At 42.8% G+C, this 22,231-nt stretch overlaps 1 protein-coding gene across 6 annotated transcripts; it reads left to right on the forward strand.

The window, feature by feature from the left end:
- Positions 1–1,921: 1,921 nt before the first annotated feature.
- Positions 1,922–21,729, forward strand: LOC129825473 (transcription initiation factor IIA subunit 1-like). 6 transcript variants are annotated; one of them, XM_055885594.1, is made up of 12 exons: positions 1,922–2,166; positions 6,484–6,585; positions 6,820–6,979; positions 10,296–10,334; positions 10,482–10,546; positions 11,660–11,735; positions 11,891–11,932; positions 12,197–12,348; positions 12,800–12,901; positions 13,139–13,396; positions 17,479–17,568; positions 18,710–21,729. In XM_055885594.1, exons 1-12 carry the CDS (start codon positions 2,137–2,139, stop codon positions 18,815–18,817), a joined length of 1,224 nt encoding a protein of 407 aa, XP_055741569.1. In that variant the 5' UTR covers positions 1,922–2,136; the 3' UTR covers positions 18,818–21,729. The 6 variants fall into 6 exon arrangements, with proteins under 6 accessions (XP_055741569.1, XP_055741570.1, XP_055741571.1 ...); XM_055885595.1 differs by having other exon boundaries at positions 12,197–12,330; XM_055885599.1 differs by having other exon boundaries at positions 2,160–2,235.
- Positions 21,730–22,231: the final 502 nt, after the last annotated feature.

Here is a 22,231-nt window from a genome sequence, read left to right on the forward strand (position 1 = left end):
ACAAGTGCTCAGCATATGTGAGAACTCCTTCAAGACTGTTGGAAAAGCATTCCAGGTGAAGATGGTTGAGAGAATGCCAAGAGTGTGCAAAGGGTGACTACTTTGAAGAATCGAAAAAACTACATGATTCCATATGTGTTATTTCATAATGTTGATGTCTTCACTATTATTTTACAATGTAGAAAATAGGAAAATAAAGAAAAACCCTTGAGTAATTGTGTGTACAAACTTTTGACTGGTACTGTATGTCCCTCTTTGCCGCATATGACCACACAACTGGGCAGTATTCCAGGTGCGACAAAACTAGGGCTGTAGGACCTGTCTCGTTGACTGAGATGTCAAGAGAGCTGAACAATGCCTTATCAAGGCCAGACCTCTTCCATTTTAGCAATGATTGAGTCAAAATGTTTTGACCATGACAGCTTGCTTGCTATCTAGGGCCCAGCTGTTTAGTCACCTCAACTTGCTCAATTGGACAAAGTATTCAATAATAAATCTATATTTTAGCTTTGAGCGAGTGATAGTAGCGTATGCCTTTCACCTTGCATTAATTGACTGTGACGTGGGTATTCTTACGGGTTGGAAACTGATCCTGTGTGTTTGTCCTGGTGTGTGATCACACTCTAGTGGTGGCAATGAGTTACTACATCCAAGTGTCTCCTGAATCTGTCACTGGCAAAAAACACTTGGGGGAAGAAATAGATGACATCTGAGAGGAAGAGGCGAATAATATATTAATATTATCTATTATAATATATCATCTTTGATGGCATGCAATATTGAATGACATAAAAGTGCTTTGCAAAGTTTGGGCGGTACCATGTGACAAATAGAACACTAAGATTAAAGGAATTCACAGTTACGAAGGGATAGGGTACACAAATGTTTTTAATGAGTAAATCAAATCAAATGTTTTATTTAACCATTATTTTACTAGGCAAGTTAAGAACAATTTAAAATGTACAACAACGGCATACCCGAAAGCAAAAGGTAGAGGGTACACAAATGTTTTTAATGAGTAAATCAAATCAAATGTTTTTTTAAATGTTTTATTTAACCATTATTTAACTAGGCAAGTTAAGAACAATTTATAATTTACAATGACGGCAAAACCGAAAGCAAAAGGTATCCTACGGGGGCTGGGATTAAAAAATAATATTAAAAAATACAACAAAACACACATCACGACAAGAGAGACACCACAACACTACATACAGAGAGACCTAAAACGACAACATAGCATGGCAGCAACACATGGAAACACAGCATGGTATCATGTGACCAATGGTATTTGTTACATGCACCAAATACAGTGAAAATATCATTTACAAGCTCATTCCCAAACGATGCTGAGTTAAATAACAAAATGTTTAAACACATGAGAAATAAAACACACAATAATTAAGTTATATACAGTGTGAACCTCTACCATATCATTGTGCAGGGATACGTGGTGTTTGAAGTAGATACAGAATGTACAAGGAAGCAGGGGTAAAGTGTCTATACTGTATGTGTACATGTGTGGTAATGTCCGCTGGGCTCAGACGTCAGTTCAACGTCAAAGCAATTCAGAAATTATAAAACAAAGCTTTTTCATTTTGTGAGCATTGTCATTCATGCAATTCCCAGTAGACAATGTAACAATATATTTCCCAATTCAGTCAAAGCTGAAGTTGAGCCACGTTCATTTGCCAAACTTTGTCGAACGTTGCAGATAGAAATTCCATGAATAGAGCCTACATTCCTTGTTCTATATTTCAGAAATGGATTTTAATGATTCTACGTAATACATTTTATCTGAACGTTCCAAAACGTTGTGTCCTGCTGAACTCGTCCCTGTTTTCTCCTGAACGATATTCCCGCGTAATCTCGCGGTAATGACCGGGTTGACCCTGCCCTATGTCTCGCGCACTCGCAGCTCCATGCTCGGTATATAAAGGAGGACAACGGCGGGTGAAGGACGGCTGGGAAGGCAGAGTCCGTGTTTGTAAATAAGACCGTTAAAATCTGTGTTTTATTTACAAAAGTTATGCCGGCTATTTTTAAGTGTCGTACCCAGTTGTTTTAGGTCGTTTTTAAAATATTTTTTTGCTCTTATTTCTCGCTTGATTTTCGTGTGGTTTTACACTACGCGTAATGGCGAGCTCGGCTAACTCGAATCAAGTGGTAAGGATCATTGGCAGAGGGTAGTCAGTAAGAACTGATGATGGCAAACTGCTAGCTGCCAAAAAAAAGGTTGGCATTTTGAGTGGAAGCATATTAAAAGGGACTTAGGGAGTATTGTTGGCAAACAGTGGATGTTCTCATTAATAAAAATGATAGCCATAAGTACAACAATCGGCCATTTTAACCCCTTTTCGAAACCATTTCAATCCTCTGCATTTCTTCAGAATACAGCTGGTGAATGGCGTTGGTAACTTGGGCTAATCAAAGCCAGAAGACAAGTCTTCGGTTAAGTTAACGACATAGCTAGTTAAATAGTAAAATGTGACTTGAGCCTTTTTAATTGCAATGTAGACTAATTTGCAATCTTGGCTACCAGCTAACTAGCATGCATCAGCCTACATTTGCTGGTGCGTTTCGAGGAATTTTTGGAAATGGGTTTCCTAGTTAGAAATAGGTCTAGTGTTTAGTAATACCTAACTAGTAAGAATTGTGTTTAGGTATTATTCCTCGAATTCAATGATAGCTAGTAGTTTGCCGCGACGTAAGGTTACAGTTGGAAGCACCTTCTCATCCAATGCGGATGTTAAATTCCAATTTTATCAGAATTCAACTGTCAGCTAGAAATTATTGCTTGATCATTTCAAATAATGTTCAATGCCTCAGCCCACCATTCCACGAACAAGGCTAGCAAGCCGCCCCAAGCCAAATGTCCCGTTTTCTATTAAACATTTATTTCGCTGGCCCCATCTCTAAAATTACATATTGACTCACTAAAATAACACAATCTAGATACCAGCAATTCAGTTTACATCCATCATTTGAATAGCGACTCCGAGCACCAGGCAATGATCGCTGACCCCGGCTCGGTAAAATCGCGTCCATGTCTCCTCTCGACGGTTGTGACCCTCCTCCTCTCCGCAGCTCGGTTTTATACCGCCATATTGGCTCTCTAATATAGACTGCCAGTGATGGGAAGGTGCTACTCAACGCTACGTCACCGGCTCTACATATAAACATCAGACCGAGCTTTTTATAGTAGGGAGGGAGACTGAGGTCCACGACAACGGACACCGACGAATAAGGACAGTGACCTCTGTCGCTGTCCATGCGACCATTTTAGTTTGGGGGAATAATGGTCGATTGAAATGTTAGTGTATTTTGTGCATAGCCGATTGAGTGTAACTAGCTCAAACTGATCAGTGTCTTTAGGTTGTTTACGTTTTGAGTATACCATAAATGCCGATTGATTGCGAAACGATTGATGTGTGGTGTTTATGGTGTGAAAGCTCCCGTATGCACATTTGCGGGCTGGTCTTTCGATGATCTGTTAGCTAGGTGCTGCATTGTTGCTGCCAATGCCATGGCTATCATGAAACATCAGTGTTAAATAGATCTAGGTAGGCCAGGGATGGGTAACTGGCGGGCGGCCCAATTTCAAAAAATGTATAAAAATAAAACATCTAAATTAATCAGTCGGTCTCAACTTACTGTTGAGATAGAATAAACAAGATGCAATTTTGAAATGTTAGTTGTGCATCAGCAGTCACTCAATCATCCCAAATTAGATCGGAAAATTAGTCTAGCGGCCAGGTATCTAAACTTGTAGTAAGCATGGTCGAATTACCGACTGGGGTGGGGCCCATTGATCATCAGTTGTCATATTAAAAACTGCAGACATTTGCCTCCATGGGTAGAATTGCAGGAAATTAGCTGTGCAACTGCACATTTTATCTCTGCCCCATGGCATGAAATGAGTTATAAAATTGCTAAATCTTCTCTCCGCCCCATTGTAAAACGTATAGAATTGCAGCAGACTTGCTTTAAAACGGCAACATTTTCTCTACTCCCCTTGGCTAAATGTGCAGAATTGCAGGAAAATAACTTTAAAACGTTTATCTTTGCTGTCACATAAATATTGGAGCATTTGTTAGCCGACATTTTTTACCGTGGTGCATTTCAGTTGTCACCATGTGAAATAAATATACTTAAGCAATAATGCAGTTAATGTTAAATAATGCAGCACCCAGCTAACATTTGGCAATAATATTCCTTTGATGGTATATTATGGCCAATATACCACGGCTGAGGGCTGTTCTTATGCAGGATACAGCCATAAGCAGTGGTATATTGGCCATATACTACAAACCCCTGAGGTGCCTTATTGCTTTTATAAACTGGTCACTATAAACTGGTCACCAAGGTGAGTAGAACAGTAAAAAGTACATCACATGATGAACAGTTCTTGTGCTGACATTGCTTCCAGAGGCAATTTTTGAACTTGGTATTGAGTGTTGCAACCGAGGACATATAATTTTTATGCGCTTCATCACTCAGTGGTCACATTCTGCGAGCTTGTGTGGCCTACCAGTTCGTGGCTGAGCCGTTGTTGCTCCTAGATGTTTCCACTTCACAAAAACAGCACTTCCAGTTGACCGTAGCAGCTCTAGCAGGGCAGAAATTGGACGAAATGACTTGTTAGAAAAGGTGGCATCCTATGACGGTGCCACATTGAAAGTCACTGAGCTCTTCAATAAGGCCATTCTACTGCCAATATTTGTCTATGGAGATTGCATGGCTGTGTGCTCGATTGTATGCACCTGTCAGCAACAGGTGTGGCTGAAATAGCCAAATCCACTAATTTGAAGGGCTGTCCACATACTTTTGTAAACAGTGCATTCAGAAAGTATTCAGACCTCTTCCCCTTTTCCACATTTTGTTACGTTACAGCCTTATTCTGAAATGGATTAAATAAATTGATTTCCTCATCAAATTACACATAATAATTTGTGTGTAAATTGCACCCCTGTAATGACAAAGCAAAAATAGGTTTTTAAAAACAAATCACATTTACATAAGTATTCAGACCCTTTACTCAGTACTTTGTTGAAGCACCTTTGGCAGTGATTACAGTCTCAAGCCTTCTTGGGTATGACGCTACAAGCTTGGCACACCTGTATTTGGGGAGTTTCTCCCATTCTTCTCTGCAGATCCTCTCAAGCTTTGTCAGCTTGGATGGGAGGGTCGCTGCATAGCTATTTTCAGGTCTCTCCAGAGATGTCTGATTGGGTTTAAGTCCGGGCTCTGGCTGGGTCACTTAAGAACATTCAGAGTCTTGTCCCTAAGACACTCCTGCGTTGTCTTGGCTGTGTGCTTAGGGTCGTTTGCCTGTTGGAAGATGAACCTTTGCGCCAATCTGAGGTCCTGAGCACTCTGGAGCAGGTTTTCATCAAGGTTATCTCTGTACTTTGCTCTGTTCATCTTTCCCTCGATCCTGACTAGTTTCCCAGTCCCTTCCGCTGAAAAACATCCCCACAGCATGATGCTGCCACCACCGTGCTTCACCGTAGGGATGGTTCCATGTTTCCTCCAGATGTGACGCTTGGCATTCAGGCCAAAAGAGTTCAATCTTGGTTTCATCAGACCAGAGAATCTTGTTTCTTATGGTCTGAGAGTCTTTAGGTGCCTTTTGGCAAACTCCAAGCTGGCTGTCATGTGCCTTTTTTTGGCTTCCGTCTGGTCACTACCACAAAGGCCTGATTGGTGGAGTGCTGCAGAGATGGTTGACCTTCTGGAAGGTTCTCCCATCTCCACAGAGGAACTCTGGAGCTCTATCAGAGTAACCATCGGGGTCTTGGTCGCCTCCCTGACCAAGGCCCTTCTCCCCCGATTGCTCAGTTTGGCCGGACGACCAGCTCTAGGAAGAGTCTTGGTGGTTCCAAACGTCTTCCATTTCAGAATGATGGAGGCCACTGTGTTCTTGGGGACCTCCAATGCTGCAGAAATGTTTTAGTACCCTTCCCCAGATCTGTGCCTCGACACAATCCTGTCTCTGAGCTCTACGGACAATTCCTTCGACCTCATGGCTTGGATTTTGCTCTGACATGCACTGTCAACTGTGGGACAGGTGTGTGCCTTTTCAAATCATGTCCAATCAATTGAATTTACCACAAGTAGGCTCCAATCAAGTTGTAGAAACATCTACAACTTGATTGGATACACCTGAGCTCAATTTAAAGTCTCATTGCAAAGGGTGTGAATACTTATATAAATAAGATATTTCTGCAAAAAAATCTAAACTTGTTTTCGCTTTGTCATTATAGGGTATTGTGTGTGGATAGATTTTTTTTTTTTTTTTTTCATCAATTTTAGAATAAGGCTGTAACGTAAACATGTGGAAAAAGTCAAAGGGTCTGCATACTTTCCAAATGCACTGTATATAGTGTAATTTTTTTGTCATACCCGTGCATTCAGGGCTCAAACCACCCAGTTATAATATACATTAGAGCACTTCTAACAGTACTCTGTATGTTTTCTCAGCCTAAACTGTACAGGTCTGTGATTGAAGATGTTATCAACGAGGTCCGGGAGCTCTTCCTGGATGAGGGGGTGGACGAGCAGGTCCTCATGGAACTCAAAACGGTACAGAACACAGAACTCTTCCTTCTAGTGACATTCCATTCTAGAATGTTGTTCTCTCTTGTCTGCGCTAGTGTTAGCTTCCTTTTTGTTGCTCCCATTTGATGTAGTTTCCACTATGATAACCTCTCTGTCCCTGTAGTTTTGTAAAAAGTAGAATAGACAATACAAATGTCACAATGGTGGTCAACAGTCTACCCTCCATTTTAAAGATCCCTCTCCTCCCCTCTCCTTTAGCTGTGGGAGAACAAGCTAATGCAGAGTAAGGCAGTGGAGGGCTTCAACACAGAGGAGCAGGCGGCCCTCCAGGCAGCAGCCCAGCAGCAGGCACAACAGGCCCAGCAGGCCACCCAGCAAGCCCAGACACAGCAGCTCCTCCTGCCCCCGCAGCAGCAAGGTGAGTCCCAGGCATCGGCCCTGACACACCGTTTCTGTTGTTCCCGGTACGGCTACATTTCATGTGTTTAGACAGGCAGTCCAATTATTTAATTTTTCTTAATTGGTATTTTGATCAATCACATCAGATCTTTTTCAGAGCTGATCGGATTGTTCAAAAGACCAATTATTGGGAAAAAGATCAGAATTGGGCTGCCTGTCTAAACGCAGCCATAATGGGCTGGTTTCCCAGACATAGATTAAGCCTAGTCCTAGACAAAAAATATATAATGTCTAATGGAGATTCTCAATTGATTATGCTTTTAATACTAGGATTTGGCTTAATCTGTGTCCAGAAGGGTATTTTACCAAGCAGGTTTGAGGAGTTAGCGAGGTAACTTTGGTCAACTCTGAGTTCAACTTGGGATAACCGTTCAAACAAAACCTTTTAAGCCAGGTAAATTTCTATGGCAACGAATCCTTCAGAACTAACCTGCTCCGTGGCAGGCTAACTCACGGCTAACTCCACTTACCCTGAATGAAATGACTGAGCCACCGGTTGAGGACCAATGAAATCAGATTCCCTCCCTCTTGCAAAGATTGCGTCATCATCCCCTTCATTTGAGGAAGACGACTGATTTTTAAATATTTAATTAATCGGATGTTTTTTTGTGTTTAAATAGTCACGTTAAAACAGTCATGAGAAATGCCTTTTGAGCTTCACACACAATAAGTTTTGTGTGACTTAATACAATTATTGATCATCATTGATAAGCACACCAAAGACGGCACTAACGATAATTAATAACATAAAGATGTGTACTTCTAAGAGTCTATATCACCCCATCGACTGCTGTAATTTACAATATAATTTTTCTTTCATTTCCATGGACTCACCCATGGATTGATGTTTCAGCATTGTTTCAACGAAGAGTCTTGTTGTTCGACTAGCCATGTGCGACTTGCATGCATGAATGAAAAGCGCTATACAAAAACCAACAGTTCCCTGACACACCTACATACAGCCCTTTAAAGCCACATACCGTAGCCCCTTTAAAGCCACCTACCTACAGCCCTTTAAAGCCACCTACCTACAGCCCTTTAAAGCCACCTACCATAGCCCCTTTAAAGACACCTGCCTACAGCCCTTTAAAGCCACCTACCTACAGCCCTTTAAAGCCACCTACCTACAGCCCTTTAAAGCCACCTACCTACAGCCCTTTAAAGCCACCTACCTACAGCCCTTTAAAGCCACCTACCTACAGCCCTTTAAAGCCACCTACCTACAGCCCTTTAAAGCCACCTACCTACAGCCCTTTAAAGCCACCTACCTACAGCCCTTTAAAGCCACCTACCTACAGCCCTTTAAAGCCACCTACCTACAGCCCTTTAAAGCCACCTACCGTAGCCCCTTTAAAGACACCTACCGTAGCCCATTTAAAGACACCTACCGTTGCCCATTTAAAGACACCTACCGTAGCCCCTTTAAAGCCACCTACCGTAGCCCCTTTAAAGCCACCTACCTACAGCCCTTTAAAGCCACCTACCGTAGCCCCTTTAAAGACACCTACCGTAGCCCATTTAAAGACACCTACCGTTGCCCATTTAAAGACACCTACCGTAGCCCCTTTAAAGACACCTACCGTAGCCCCATTAAAGACACCTACCTTAGCCCCATTAAAGACACCTACCGTAGCCCCTTTAAAGACACCTACCGTAGCCCCATTAAAGACACCTACCGTAGCCCCATTAAAGACACCTACCGTAGCCCCATTAAAGACACCTACCTTAGCCCCTTTAAAGCCACCTACCTTAGCCCCTTTAAAGCCACCTACCGTAGCCCCTTTAAAGATACTTACCTACACCACTTTAAAGCCACCTATTGTAGCCCCTTTAAAGATTCCTACCGTAGCCCCTTTAAAGCCACCTACCGTAGCCCCTTTAAAGACACCTGCCTACAGCCCTTTAAAGCCACCTACCTACAGCCCTTTAAAGCCACCTACCTACAGCCCTTTAAAGCCACCTACCTACAGCCCTTTAAAGCCACCTACCTACAGCCCTTTAAAGCCACCTACCTACAGCCCTTTAAAGCCACCTACCTACAGCCCTTTAAAGCCACCTACCTACAGCCCTTTAAAGCCACCTACCTACAGCCCTTTAAAGCCACCTACCTACAGCCCTTTAAAGCCACCTACCGTAGCCCCTTTAAAGCCACCTACCGTAGCCCCTTTAAAGCCACCTACCTACAGCCCTTTAAAGCCACCTACCGTAGCCCCTTTAAAGACACCTACCGTAGCCCCTTTAAAGACACCTACCGTAGCCCCTTTAAAGCCACCTACCTACAGCCCTTTAAAGCCACCTACCGTAGCCCCTTTAAAGACACCTACCGTAGCCCCTTTAAAGACACCTACCGTAGCCCCTTTAAAGCCACCTACCGTAGCCCCTTTAAAGCCACCTACCTACAGCCCTTTAAAGCCACCTACCGTTGCCCCTTTAAAGACACCTACCGTAGCCCATTTAAAGACACCTACCTTAGCCCCTTTAAAGCCACCTACCGTAGCCCCTTTAAAGCCACTTACCTACACCCCTTTAAAGCCACCTATTGTAGCCCCTTTAAAGCCACCTACCTACACCCCTTTAAAGATACTTACCTACACCCCTTTAAAATCATCTACCGTAGCCCCTTTAAAGCCACCTACCTTAGCCCCTTTAAAGACACCTACCTTAGCCCCTTTAAAGCCACCTACCTTAGCCCCTTTAAAGACACCTACCTTAGCCCCATTAAAGACACCTACCTTAGCCCCTTTAAAGACACCTACCGTAGCCCCTTTAAAGCCACCTACCTACAGCCCTTTAAAGACACCTACCTTAGCCCCTTTAAAGCCACCTACCGTAGCCCCTTTAAAGACACCTACCGTAGCCCCTTTAAAGACACCTACCTACAGCCCTTTAAAGACACCTACCGTAGCCCCTTTAAAGACACCTACCGTAGCCCCTTTAAAGACACCTACCGTAGCCCCTTTAAAGACACCTACCGTAGCCCCTTTAAAGACACCTACCGTAGCCCCTTTAAAGACACCTACCGTAGCCCATTTAAAGCCCCTGCCCTGCCGGCTAACTCTGTCCACACTCTCTCATTTATAGGACCTTCTATAACACTTCCCACAATGTATTATATAAAATGTTATGTCCATTAACCCAGGGACAACAGGTCCTTTAAGGTTGCTCAATTCAAAATCCATTTCAATAACTACTTCAAATGACTATCATATCTGCAAACTATATGATTGAACAACAGCAATGAAGACATTGAAAAGAGAATCCTTTCTCATTCACAGTGACGAGCTGGCAATCGACCCGGCCTACTGTCACCAGCGGTAATATTATAACATGATTATTACACACACACACACACACACACAGTTGGTTCCAAAGCAGCATTTCTAAGGAGCTGTATCATAAATGTATAATTACTGACAAAATGTAATAAATACTGAATACATTTGTATAATTTCTTTCCACAGCACCCCAGCAGCAAGTCATTATGCAGGATCCTAAAATTCTGCAGCATATGAGTGCAACAGGGATGGTGAGTGGAGTAGTGGGTTTGTCTGTAGCTGAACCACAGGTATAGGACCAGAGTTTCCCACTATAGGACCCTTGAAGAATTAATTCAAATAAATTATAAAGACATTACGAGTGACAGTTTTTCATTGATGTCATATTTCAATGACACCTGTAAAGTTATTCACGGTGAAACCACTGCAGACAGATTCCCCCCGGCTGACCTAATGCATGTGTCAATGATGAGAGCCTCACCATTATGAGTGGCTTCCCTTTGAACTCACTCACATGGATTATAGAATAGCTGAGACACACAGACACCTCTACACACACACACACACACACACACACACACACACACACACACACAGTGTAAACGTGAGAGCTGGACCTGTAAATGTGAGAGCTGACCAGGCCAGCTGGAGAACAGATGGATGAGAGAGAGGAGGAGAGGCCACGCAGGAAATAGTTTACTGAGAGCTAAGGATTTTAGACTAGATCACAGAGCAGATAAACCTCGAAGAGCTTTGCACTCGTCTGTCCCCCCCCCCCCTCTCTCTGTATCTCTCTCCCTCTCTCTCTCTCTCTCTCTCTGTGTCTTTCTCGCTCTGTGTGTCTCTCTTTCTCTCTGTCTCTTTCTGTGTGTCTCTCTCTCTTTATCTCTGTGTCTCTCTCTCTTTGTCTCTGTGTCTCTCTGTGTCTGTCTCTCTCCCTGTGTCTGTCTCTCTCACTCTGTGTGTTTTTCAGACTAAATAGGAAGTTGTCTCTAGTTTCTTCCTTGTTTCCTCTCCAACCTCTCCCCCACCCACCATCTGGTGTTGTCTTCTCAACTGACACCTGTCTTCTGCACAGAATATAGGATTATTATAGCAAATTGCTAGGTTACATTTTAAAAGCTTCTCCAGGCATTTAAATCTGAGGAGACTCCATCTCAAACAACCACTCTCTCTCTCTCTGTGTGTGTCTGTGTGTGTGTGTGTGTGTGTGTGTGTGTGTGTGTGTGTGTGTGTGTGTGTGTGTGTGTGTGTGTGTGTGTGTGTGTGTGTGTGTGTGTGTGTGTGTTCCTGAGTGACTAGGGTTACCCATCCCTCCTGTTATTTGCCTGGTTTGTGATGTGTTTTCTCTGTCTGACCTCTAGAATGCAGCAACCACAGCAGCAACCTTGGCCTTACCAACAGGAATCAGTCCCTACCAACAACTCATCACTAGCCAAGGTATATAACATCCCACCAGCTCCAGTCTTGATAATATATTACAACAGTACATATTGATTGAAAAATGCAGAAAGATGACTTCACCAAATACCAATTTGTTTTGTTTTTTGTTCTGTCCTGAATTTCTTCTGTCCTTCCCGGGTGATGCACATCAGGCGGCAATTTGTCCCAGAATATGTATCTTAAAACAGTGGACGGTGTGTACAACTTATACTCCCCAAAACATTTAGGAATGACAAACTATTTTTCAGACTTGTTAATATACTTGTTCCTCAACATTCAAAATGTTCTTGATCTGGTCATGGTTTCGCTACTCTGGGTCTTGGGTTTAGTCTCACGAGGTTGCGTCTGAGTCTTGGGGGTTCTGGTCTCCATCTCTCTCTCTCCTCTGATCTCGGGTCAGATCCTGAACATACTCTTCATAGCTCTAAAACGGCACCTCTACCCTGCCCTGACCCCAGGTCAGATCCTCCAGGTGCTGCGTGCGGCTAACGGGACCCAGTACATTATCCAGCCTCAGCAGCAGATGGTCCTTCAGCAGCAGGTCCTTCCTCAGATGCAGCCTGGCGGTGGGCAGGCCCCCGTCATACAGCAGGTACGCCCCATCACACAGGTAGGTCCTATCACTGTCCTCCCAGTGTGTGTGTAAAAGTTTGAGCTGCCTGGTACAGGTGGAGGCCTCCTGGTGCAGGTGGAGGCTCCCTGGAGTTAGTCCCCCTGGTGTAGGTATAGGTCTCCTGATGCAGGTAGAGGCCTCCTGGTGCAGGTATAAGCCCCCTGGTGCAGGTATAGGTCTCCCGATGCAGGTGTAGGCTCCCTGCAGTTAGACCCCTGGTGCAGATACTCACAGTTAAACAACATCATGCAGTTAATAGTATTTTCTGAGGCCACTTGCTCACTAACCACGGCCAGAACCCTTGGTCCTGTGTCAGAGCTGTGGTAGATCTGAGTTGGGGTTCATTCAGTTTTCAATTCAACAAGTGCCATTGAAAACGGAATGGTAGATTCAAGTGGTCATTACTGTGTGGGGTGTAATGCCATGTTGCTGTACTCCTCCCCCTCAGGTACTGGCTCCTCTACAGGGAGGCCTCCCCCAGCAGACAGGAGTCATCATCCAGCCTCAACAGGTCATCCTCACTGGGAACAAGGTCCAGCAGAATGCACAGGTCAGACCTTACTCACTAGTCACTACACACGGCGTATTATACAAAGTGTTTATTTTGATAAAATATGCTTTAGTATAGCTATATTCAATTTATTTTTACATTCAGCTCTTGACAAGCTATAGATAGGCAGATGCCAAAAGGGAATTTTTTATGTTATTATACAGACGATCATGATTACTCTGCTGAACACCCCATCCCACATTCAACCATCGTTCACTAACCCATCCCTCTCTTCAGGTAATGCAGATGACAGGCCAGCCCGGTCAGGTGCAGCAGATCCAGCAGCAGGTCCAACAAGTTCAACAGGTCCAGGGCGGAGCTGCACCAGTAGGCCCACAGCAACAGCAGCAGACCCAGCAGCAGCAGCCTCCTATGATGCTGCAGGTGGACGGAGCCGGGGACACGTCCTCAGAGGAAGAAGATGAGGAGGAAGAGTATGACGAGGAGGAAGATGAAGAAAAGGAAAAAGATGGAGAGGACGGCCAGGTGGAGGAGGTGGGTAGGACTCTCAATGAGACGAGAGAAAGACGCCAACCTTTCTGAAACCTTTTACCGTAGAATGTTTGTATGAATCTTTTAATCTCATCTGTAAATCGAGGACAGTTTAATTTGATCTTAATCTCATGACATCACCAGCCAAGTCTATATTATCCCGACAAATAGTTGAGCTAGCGTAGTTTAGCTTTACATAACAATTATTACATGCATCTATTAATAAGGTTTGTATGTCAGAGTTCGTATGTTAGAGCTACTACAGGATATTACCGTACCAGAGTTTATATGTTAGCAGCCAAGTCAAAATTTGAAATTGATGAACAGAATTATAGAACATTACGTAATTATGCAGTTAAATTGAATCGAAAGGGCAAAAAAGTTATTTTACAACAATGCTTTTATTGATTGTAAAAATGATTCTAAAAAGGTATGGAACACAGTTCAGGGCTTCCTTGGTACATCTATCTCATCATGCCCATCTAGTGTGGAGGTTGGTACATCTATCTCATCATGCCCATCTAGTGTGGAGGTTGGTACATCTATCTCATCATGCCCATCTAGTGTGGAGGTTGGTACATCTATCTCATCATGCCCATCTAGTGTGGAGGTTGGTACATCTATCTCACCATGCCCATCTAGTGTGGAGGTTGGTACATCTATCTCATCATGCCCATCTAGTGTGGAGGTTGGTACATCTATCTCACCATGCCCATCTAGTGTGGAGGTTGGTACATCTATCTCATCATGCCCATCTAGTGTGGAGGTTGGTACATCTATCTCATCATGCCCATCTAGTGTGGAGGTTGGTACATCTATCTCATCATGCCCATCTAGTGTGGAGGTTGGTACATCTATCTCATCATGCCCATCTAGTGTGGAGGTTGGTACATCTATCTCGTCATGCCCATCTAGTGTGGAGGTTGACGGGAGAATAATAACAAAACCAGCTGATATTGACAATCATTTTGCCGATTTTTTTACACAGAAAATGTAATTACTGAGCAACAATGTAGACATACATTCTTCCAAACAAGCTATTGTCCAATGGATTGATGATCATATTATGAGCAACAAGAACTGCTCTTTTAGTCTGCAAACGGTGTCAGTGGAGGAGGTGTTAAACCTATTGAAGTCATTACCTGATGGTAAATCTACAGGTTATGGTCTTATGACAATTTTTTGCTTCGCTGGGCTGCTCCCCAGATTGCAGTTCCACTGAGATACATATTTAATTGGTCACTGGAAAAGGGGATGTTTGCAAATGTATGGAAGCATGCGAAACTGTCCTATTCCGAAAGACTGCAAAGAACCCATTACTCCTGCCAATAGTCGACCAATTAGTCTACTCCCTACACTCAGTAAGATATTGGAGGGTATTGTGAGTAGACAAATGTGGGAGTACATGGAAAAGAATGATCTGATTACGGCCAATCAGCATGCTTATCGCAAAAAACATTCCACTACCACTGCATTGGTTGACATGACTGACCAGTGGCTCAATGCTATGGATTATGGCAAGTTTGTGGGTGTACTATTTTTAGATTTCAGTGCAGCATTTGATTTAGTGGATCATGAAATAATTTTGACAAAATTAATGCATTATTATATAAGGAGGTAGCATTGAATTGGGTACAATCATATCTAACTGACAGGAAACAGTCCACCTATATCAATGGTTCATTTTCTTCCCCTCATGTGTTAAACTGTGGAATACCGTAGGGCAGCTGCCTTGGGCCACTTCTCTATTTAATATATACCAACGACCTTTCCTATGCCTTAGTTGAAACTGAAGCTACTATATTTGCAGATGATACTACAATTTATGCAGCAAGACAATCGGTTCAACAGGTACAGCAGGCTTTACAAGGAGATTTGGAGAATATCAGGGAGTGGGTTTGCCAAAACAAACTTGTTTTAAACACCAAGAAAACCAAAGTTATATTGGTCTGTTCAACTAGGAAAAGGCCAAAACAGCATGGGATACAATTAAGTATGGGAGGAGTACAAATTGAAGAAGTGGCAGAAACCAAACTATTGGGAGTGCAGCTAGACAACTGCTTATCATGGTCGTCTCAAATAACTAATTTATGTAAAAAAATATATATATATATATTAAAACAGCATGCATAATCAGAAGGATAGCTAAATATTTACCAGGAAAAATTCTTCAGCAAATAACACAAGCATGAATTGAGAGTCAGGTGAACTACTGTTCTGTGGTCTGGGGAAATGCATCATCAAGTGAAGTCAGGAGGCTGCAGATTGCACAGAACAAAGCAGTAAGGATTGTTTTAAGGTGGAGATATGGTTCTTCTGTTGTAGTCATGCTCAGTGCTCTTGGTTGGTCATCAATCGACAAGATAATTGGGAAAAACATGCTTATTTTATTTCATAAAATACATTATTTAAAACGGCCAAGTTCTATTCACAACGGTATTCAGTTGGTAAGAGACAAGACATTCCGTAAATACTAGGAATAGATTGTCCACTATCTATGCGTTGTCAAGACAGAAAAGAGAAATAGGCAAAAGAACATTTTAAATTAGAGCAATAAAGAAATGGAATAAATTAACTGAGCAAACTAGAAACCTTTCAATATATAAATTTAAACATTATTTTAAAACGATTTAAATATAATACATAGAAATGTTGTGGGACTATAGTAGATGAAGAATCAATATTTTTTAGATTGAGTATTTATTGGGTCATTATGTTAGTATATTATGTATGTTTGTAATAGTGTGTTATATGTGAAAATGTGTTTGTATTATAAATTGTATTTTCATGTTTAAGGACTCTTGGAAGATTAGTCCAAATGGGGACTAAAAGAGATCCAAATCAAATAAGGTTGGCTACACTTCCAAGATTACAAGCTAGTTACACTACATGGCCAAAAGTATGTGGACACCCCTTCAGGTTAGTGGATTTGGCTATTTCAGCCACACCCGTTGGTGACCGGTGTATAACATTGAACACACAGCCATGCAATCTCCATAGACAAACATTGGCAGTAGAATGGCCAACTCACAGAACAGGGCGGCCGAGTTCTGAAGCACGTAAAAATTGTCTGTTCTCGGTTGCAACATTCACTACCGCCTTCCAAATTGCCTCTGGAAGCAACGTCAGCACAATAACTGTTCGTTGGGAGCTTCATGAAATGGGTTTCCTTTGCCGAACAGCCGTACACAAGCCTAACAACACCATGCACAATGTCAAGCGTGGACTGGAGTGGTGTAAAGTTCACCGCCATTGGACTCTGGAGCAGTGGAAATGCATTCTCTGGAGTGATGAATCACGTTTCACCATCTGGCAGTCCGACAGATAAATCTGGGTTTGGTGGATGCCAGGAGAACACTACCTACCCCAGTGCATAGTTGCCAACTGTAGTTTAGTAGAGGAGGAATAGTGGTCTGGGGCTGTTTTTCATGGTTCGTGCCGCTGAGTTCCAGTGAAGGAACATATTGTACGCTGAAGCATTAAGGACTTTCTAGACGATCCTGTGCTTCCAATTTTGTGGCAGCAGTTTGGAGAAGGCCCTTTCCTGTTTCATCATGACAATGCCCCCGTGCACAAAGCGAGATGCATACAGAAAGAACTTGACTGGCCTGCACAGAGGCATGACCTCAACCCCATCAAACACCTTTGGGATGAATTGGAACGCCGACTGCGAGCCAGGCCTAATCACCCAACATCAGTTCCCGACCTCACTAATGCCTTCGTGGCTGAATAGATGCAAGTCCCCGCAGCAATGTTCCAACATCTAGTGGAAAGCCTTCCCAGAAGAGTGGAGGCTGTTATAGCAACAAAGGGGGGACCAACTCCATATTACAGGAGCAGGTGTCCACATACTAGTGTACATTGGATGTTTCTCAGACGATCTGATGAGAATCTGAGGAAGCTATGTAACTTGTCACTCTTAACTTAAAAGTGCGTCTCGGCTGATGATGATAAATAAAAATATGAATAATAATTATTAATAGTAGTCGTAGTGGGCAGTACAGGGGCTAAATGAATATAGGGGAAACACTGGATTGAGAGTGAAGGGATAGATACATTATTAACTGTCCCTCTCTCTCTCTCAGGAGCCTCTGAATAGTGAAGATGATGTGAGTGATGAGGAGGACCAAGAACTGTTTGATACAGAAAACGTGGTGGTGTGCCAGTACGACAAGGTAAGATATCTCCAGATTACATTATCGCGTGTGTGACCCCAGAGTTCCTGTATAGGAGAAACCCCAGACTTCCTGTATAGGAGAAATCACAGTGAGGAAACCCCACACTTCCTTTATAGGGGAAATCACAGTGAGGAAAACCCACACTTCCTGTATAGGGGAAACCACAGTGAGGAAACCCCACACTTCCTGTATAGGAGAAACCACAGTGAGGAAACCCCACACTTCCTGTATAGGGGAAACCCCACACTTCCTGTATAAGGGAAACCACAGTGAGGAAACCCCACGCTTCCTTTATAGGGGAAACCCCACACTTCCTGTATAGGGTATATCACAGTGAGGAAACCCCACACTTCCTTTATAGGGGACATCACAGTGAGGAAACCCCACACTTCCTGTATAGGGGAAATCACAGTGAGGAAACCCCACACTTCCTGTATAGGGGAAATCACAGTGAGGAAACCCCATGCTTCCTTTATAGGGGAAATCACAGTGAGGAAACCCCACACTTCCTGTATAGGGGAAACCACAGTGAGGAAACCCCACACTTCCTGTATAGGGGAAACCCCACACTTCCTGTATAGGGGAAACCACAGTGAGGAAACCCCACACTTCCTGTATAGGGGAAACCCCACACTTCCTGTATAGGGGAAACCACAGTGAGGAAACCCCATGCTTCCTTTATAGGGGAAATCACAGTGAGGAAATCCCACACTTCCTGTATAGGGGAAACCCCACACTTCCTGTATAGGGGAAACCACAGTGAGGAAACCCCACACTTTCTGTATAGGGGTAACCACAGTGAGGAAACCCCACACTTCCTGTATAGGGGAAACCACAGTGAGGAAACCCCAGACATCCTGTGTGTGTGTGTTTAGTGAATGTGTGACTGGTATCACCATCTGCTCCCCTCCTAACCTCCACACTGACACTGTCCCATTGGTGGTTCCTCTCCTCAGAGCCACAGAAGTACACACACACACACACACACACACACACACACACACACACACACACACACACACACACACACCACACACACACACACACACACACACACACACACACACACTGTAGTGAGAGAGAAAGCCCAGTCTGCTGCCCTCGCCCACATTCCTAATGCCCATTGGTTCCCCCTCAGATCCACAGAAGTAAGAACAAATGGAAGTTCCACCTGAAGGATGGGATCATGAACCTGAACGGCCGAGACTATGTCTTCTCCAAAGCCATCGGGGATGCAGAGTGGTAAAACACACAGCACAAAGAATGTGTCCCAAATAGCACTCTATTACCTATATAGTGCACTACATGGGGAATAGGGTGCCATTTGGAACACAGAAAAAGGAACACACAACAACAACAAGAAAAACACCACGAAGGAACTCTGGAACTTTCTGTCAAGTTTGAGAAAGAGACTCATCGATAACTATGACCCAGGGAATCATATTTCAGGACCTGGGATGGGTTGGTTTGGGAAGGAAATAAACGTAACACACCACCCAAAACTGTGATACTGACTGATGCACTTCTGTATGAGTGGTATATGTGTATTAACACCCAATACCCTACAAGCCTCCCAAGACGAGACACTGAGGATTTCATGCGGCACGGCCGAGGGATCGAAGGAGAAATCTTCTTAGGTTTTTTGTTTGACTGAATTCGCCTCCATTTTGACCTGAATTTTCTCCCACACTTATAGTGGACCAGATATAACCACTGACTTGAGTTGACCCACCCTACACACTTTATGCCAATAGGTTTGAATCCGGGTCAAAGGTCAGATAAAATATCCAGTGATTGGACAGGGAGTCTTTCGATCCCAGTTGTGTGCCTAGTGATTGGCTAGGAAACCTGTCAGTCAATCCCAGTTTTTTTTCAGTGACTGGGCACCACACAGTGAAGTTGACACCAGTGTATTGAGTTAAGATGGCTGTTTGAAAAAGGCTGACGTTATTAGCTTCATCTGCTTGTAGATCTGGGTCCATGTCACTGATATAATATTCCTGCCACATGTTCTGTTGGTCCATACTAAAAGTGCCCTCCTGTTTATCTAGTTGATAGTGATAGCCACTGTGTTCAGCAGTCTAGCTCCCCTCCTGTTGCTCTTTTAATATTGTTTTATTATCATGAAGACGAACACTAAAGGCAAAAGGATGTTTTTATTTTCTCTGAGAGTGCAGAGTCGAAACATTTCTTCCAGAGTCATATATTTAAATATGTCTCTGATTTCAACCTGTCTGCTTCATGCCCTAATCCTGAAGCATCCTATTGTTGACTGTCGCTTTGTAAAGAATCAACAAATGAATGGATAGATACAATTATTGTAAAAACGTCTTCAAAACACTTATCTGAGAGTTTTACTATTTTGTGGATCCGGTGTTCTGATTCAGTACCCGATCAGTACAGGCAGCGGGAGATTTGCACTGTCAGTGTCAATGTATCGTTCTGTCAGTCAGTGGAGTTTGTCCATAGCCACAACATGCCCAATCCTTTTGGCTTATTTTTCTCCTGTGTCTTTGTGTGTATTTGAGTGTTACTCGTTTGAGGTCTGTCTGAGTTCACTGCAAGATCTTGTCATCAGTTCAATGTTGTTGGAATGGTCACCCACATCCTCTTTCTGACGTTACAGTACAAATGGATCATATTTTTATGATTACATTTTTTTCTTCTGTGTAGGTTTTTGTTGTATTTATTCCTGAAAGCTCAGGCGATGTTATATTTTTGAGAGTAAAAAGAAGACAAGAAGCCGCACCAAACTGTTCTCTTATGACCATAACCATGTGTTGCTTTTCTCCCTATGTTGGTTGGACTAGGCTCCATGTGCTGTGCTCCACGTCATGACTGCTGTCTGTATGTATAGCGCTGTCTGTGTCTGTCTGTCGTGCACTTTTAATCATGATGATGATTTTATAAAAGTCCTCTTCAAGCCAGGTTCAACTGGGGGGTAACTTGGCCTTTTGTTCTCTGCAGTTTAATGATTTTTTTACAGTACCCTTTGCATATTTTTTTTCTCTGAAAGAAGTGAACTGTCTTCAGCTTTTCTTAGTGTCTTTGATTCTGTTTGGGTTTAGTGTATATACACATGGCTGTGCAGTCTGACACGATGGCCCACAAATGAAGTCATTCTGTTGATGAACGCATAACAAAACATTTCAGAGTATGTTCTGGGTCTAGAACTGAGTGGCTTCTAGTTCTAGAACAGAGTGGCTTCTAGTTCTAGAACAGAGTGGCTTCTAGTTCTAGAACAGAGTGGCTTCTAGTTCTAGAACAGAGTGGCGTCTAGTTCTAGAACAGAGTGACGTCTAGTTCTAGAACAGAGTGGCGTCTAGTTCTAGAACAGAGTGGCGTCTAGTTCTAGAACAGAGTGGCGTCTAGTTCTAGATCAGAGTGGCGTCTAGTTCTAGATCAGAGTGGCGTCTAGTTCTAGAACAGAGTGGCGTCTAGTTCTAGAACAGAGTGGCGTCTAGTTCTAGAACAGAGTGGCGTCTAGTTCTAGAACAGAGTGGCGTCTAGTTCTAGAACAGAGTGGCGTCTAGTTCTAGAACAGAGTGGCGTCTAGTTCTAGAACAGAGTGGCGTCTAGTTCTAGAACAGAGTGGCGTCTAGTTCTAGAACAGAGTGGCTTCTAGTTCTGGAACTCTTGGCTTCTAGTTCTGGAACTCTTGGCTTAGTCAAGCAGTAGCATATGACATAAGCCAGAGCCACTCTTCTGCTCAAGTGGTTTTGGCATAAATGGCTCCTACTCAAGTGGTTTTGGCCATGTATTCCAAAATTATTTTATTGTAGTTCATAATTCCATGTTTTCCAATTCCCTGATGTAATTTCGTACACGTGCCTTTTGGATTTTAATTTGGCTTGCAGCTATCCAAATATATAATGATAAAATAAGCATTTCAAAAGAGGATGTCTCTGGAAACTGTTTTTTTCATGTACCATGTGTTTCAACTGCTGTTCAAATAACTGTTTGTGAGGGAAATGTATTGTTTGTTTTATAAATCATACAGTTTATTTTTATTTTAAATCAAATATCTTTGTAAATGACCATAACTTGGAAGGCTGTGCTTTGAATACAACTAATTAGAGAAAGTAGTATTTTATTGAACAGACCTATTGAGTTTTTTGCCTTTGCTAAAAAAAATGTATTAAAATAATATGAAAACTGGTTTGTGTATGGCATTCTTTACTGGGATAGTATAATCGTGACATTTCAGGGGTAGAAGTTTTAAGAATTCCTGATTTTCTTACTTCAGAAAATAAAATAATGAAGGTGAAATGCGACTACATTTCACACACTTTCTCACCGTCGTGTTGAGATTTCAGATCTGAAATGTCTTACCTCTGAAAATATGATCAGATACATTCCTTATACTACTGTGATGAAAATGACCCAGAATCACTTTAGTTTAATCCCCATTTTCCACATTTGGACAGGATAATCTAATTGATGTCAGTCTGCCGGGTTATGTGGGTGTTGTCCTAACTCCAACCTGGCTGATATACAGGCCCTGTGTTTTAATACGGGTAACGATGAGATGCAACATGTGGTAGTGTTGGGTTCTGAGAATATGAAATATACTTATGTCAATGAGGGAGTGCTGAGGTTTAGAGGGTCTACACCAGAAGTTAATGGTTATAGGAGGAAGGTATATAGTGTGTGCAGTTAA

Source organism: Salvelinus fontinalis, chromosome 27 (assembly GCF_029448725.1).
Source record: "Salvelinus fontinalis isolate EN_2023a chromosome 27, ASM2944872v1, whole genome shotgun sequence".
NCBI lineage: Eukaryota > Metazoa > Chordata > Actinopteri > Salmoniformes > Salmonidae > Salvelinus > Salvelinus fontinalis.

Bases quoted from the DNA above. Each gene is read 5' to 3' on its own strand.
- LOC129825473 (XM_055885594.1), top strand. From the start codon at position 2,137: ATGGCGAGCTCGGCTAACTCGAATCAAGTG. The intron at 10,335-10,481 runs GTAATATTATAA...TTCTTTCCACAG, and splicing joins CCGGCCTACTGTCACCAGCG to CACCCCAGCAGCAAGTCATT. The intron at 12,349-12,799 runs GTAGGTCCTATC...CCTCCCCCTCAG, and splicing joins AGGTACGCCCCATCACACAG to GTACTGGCTCCTCTACAGGG.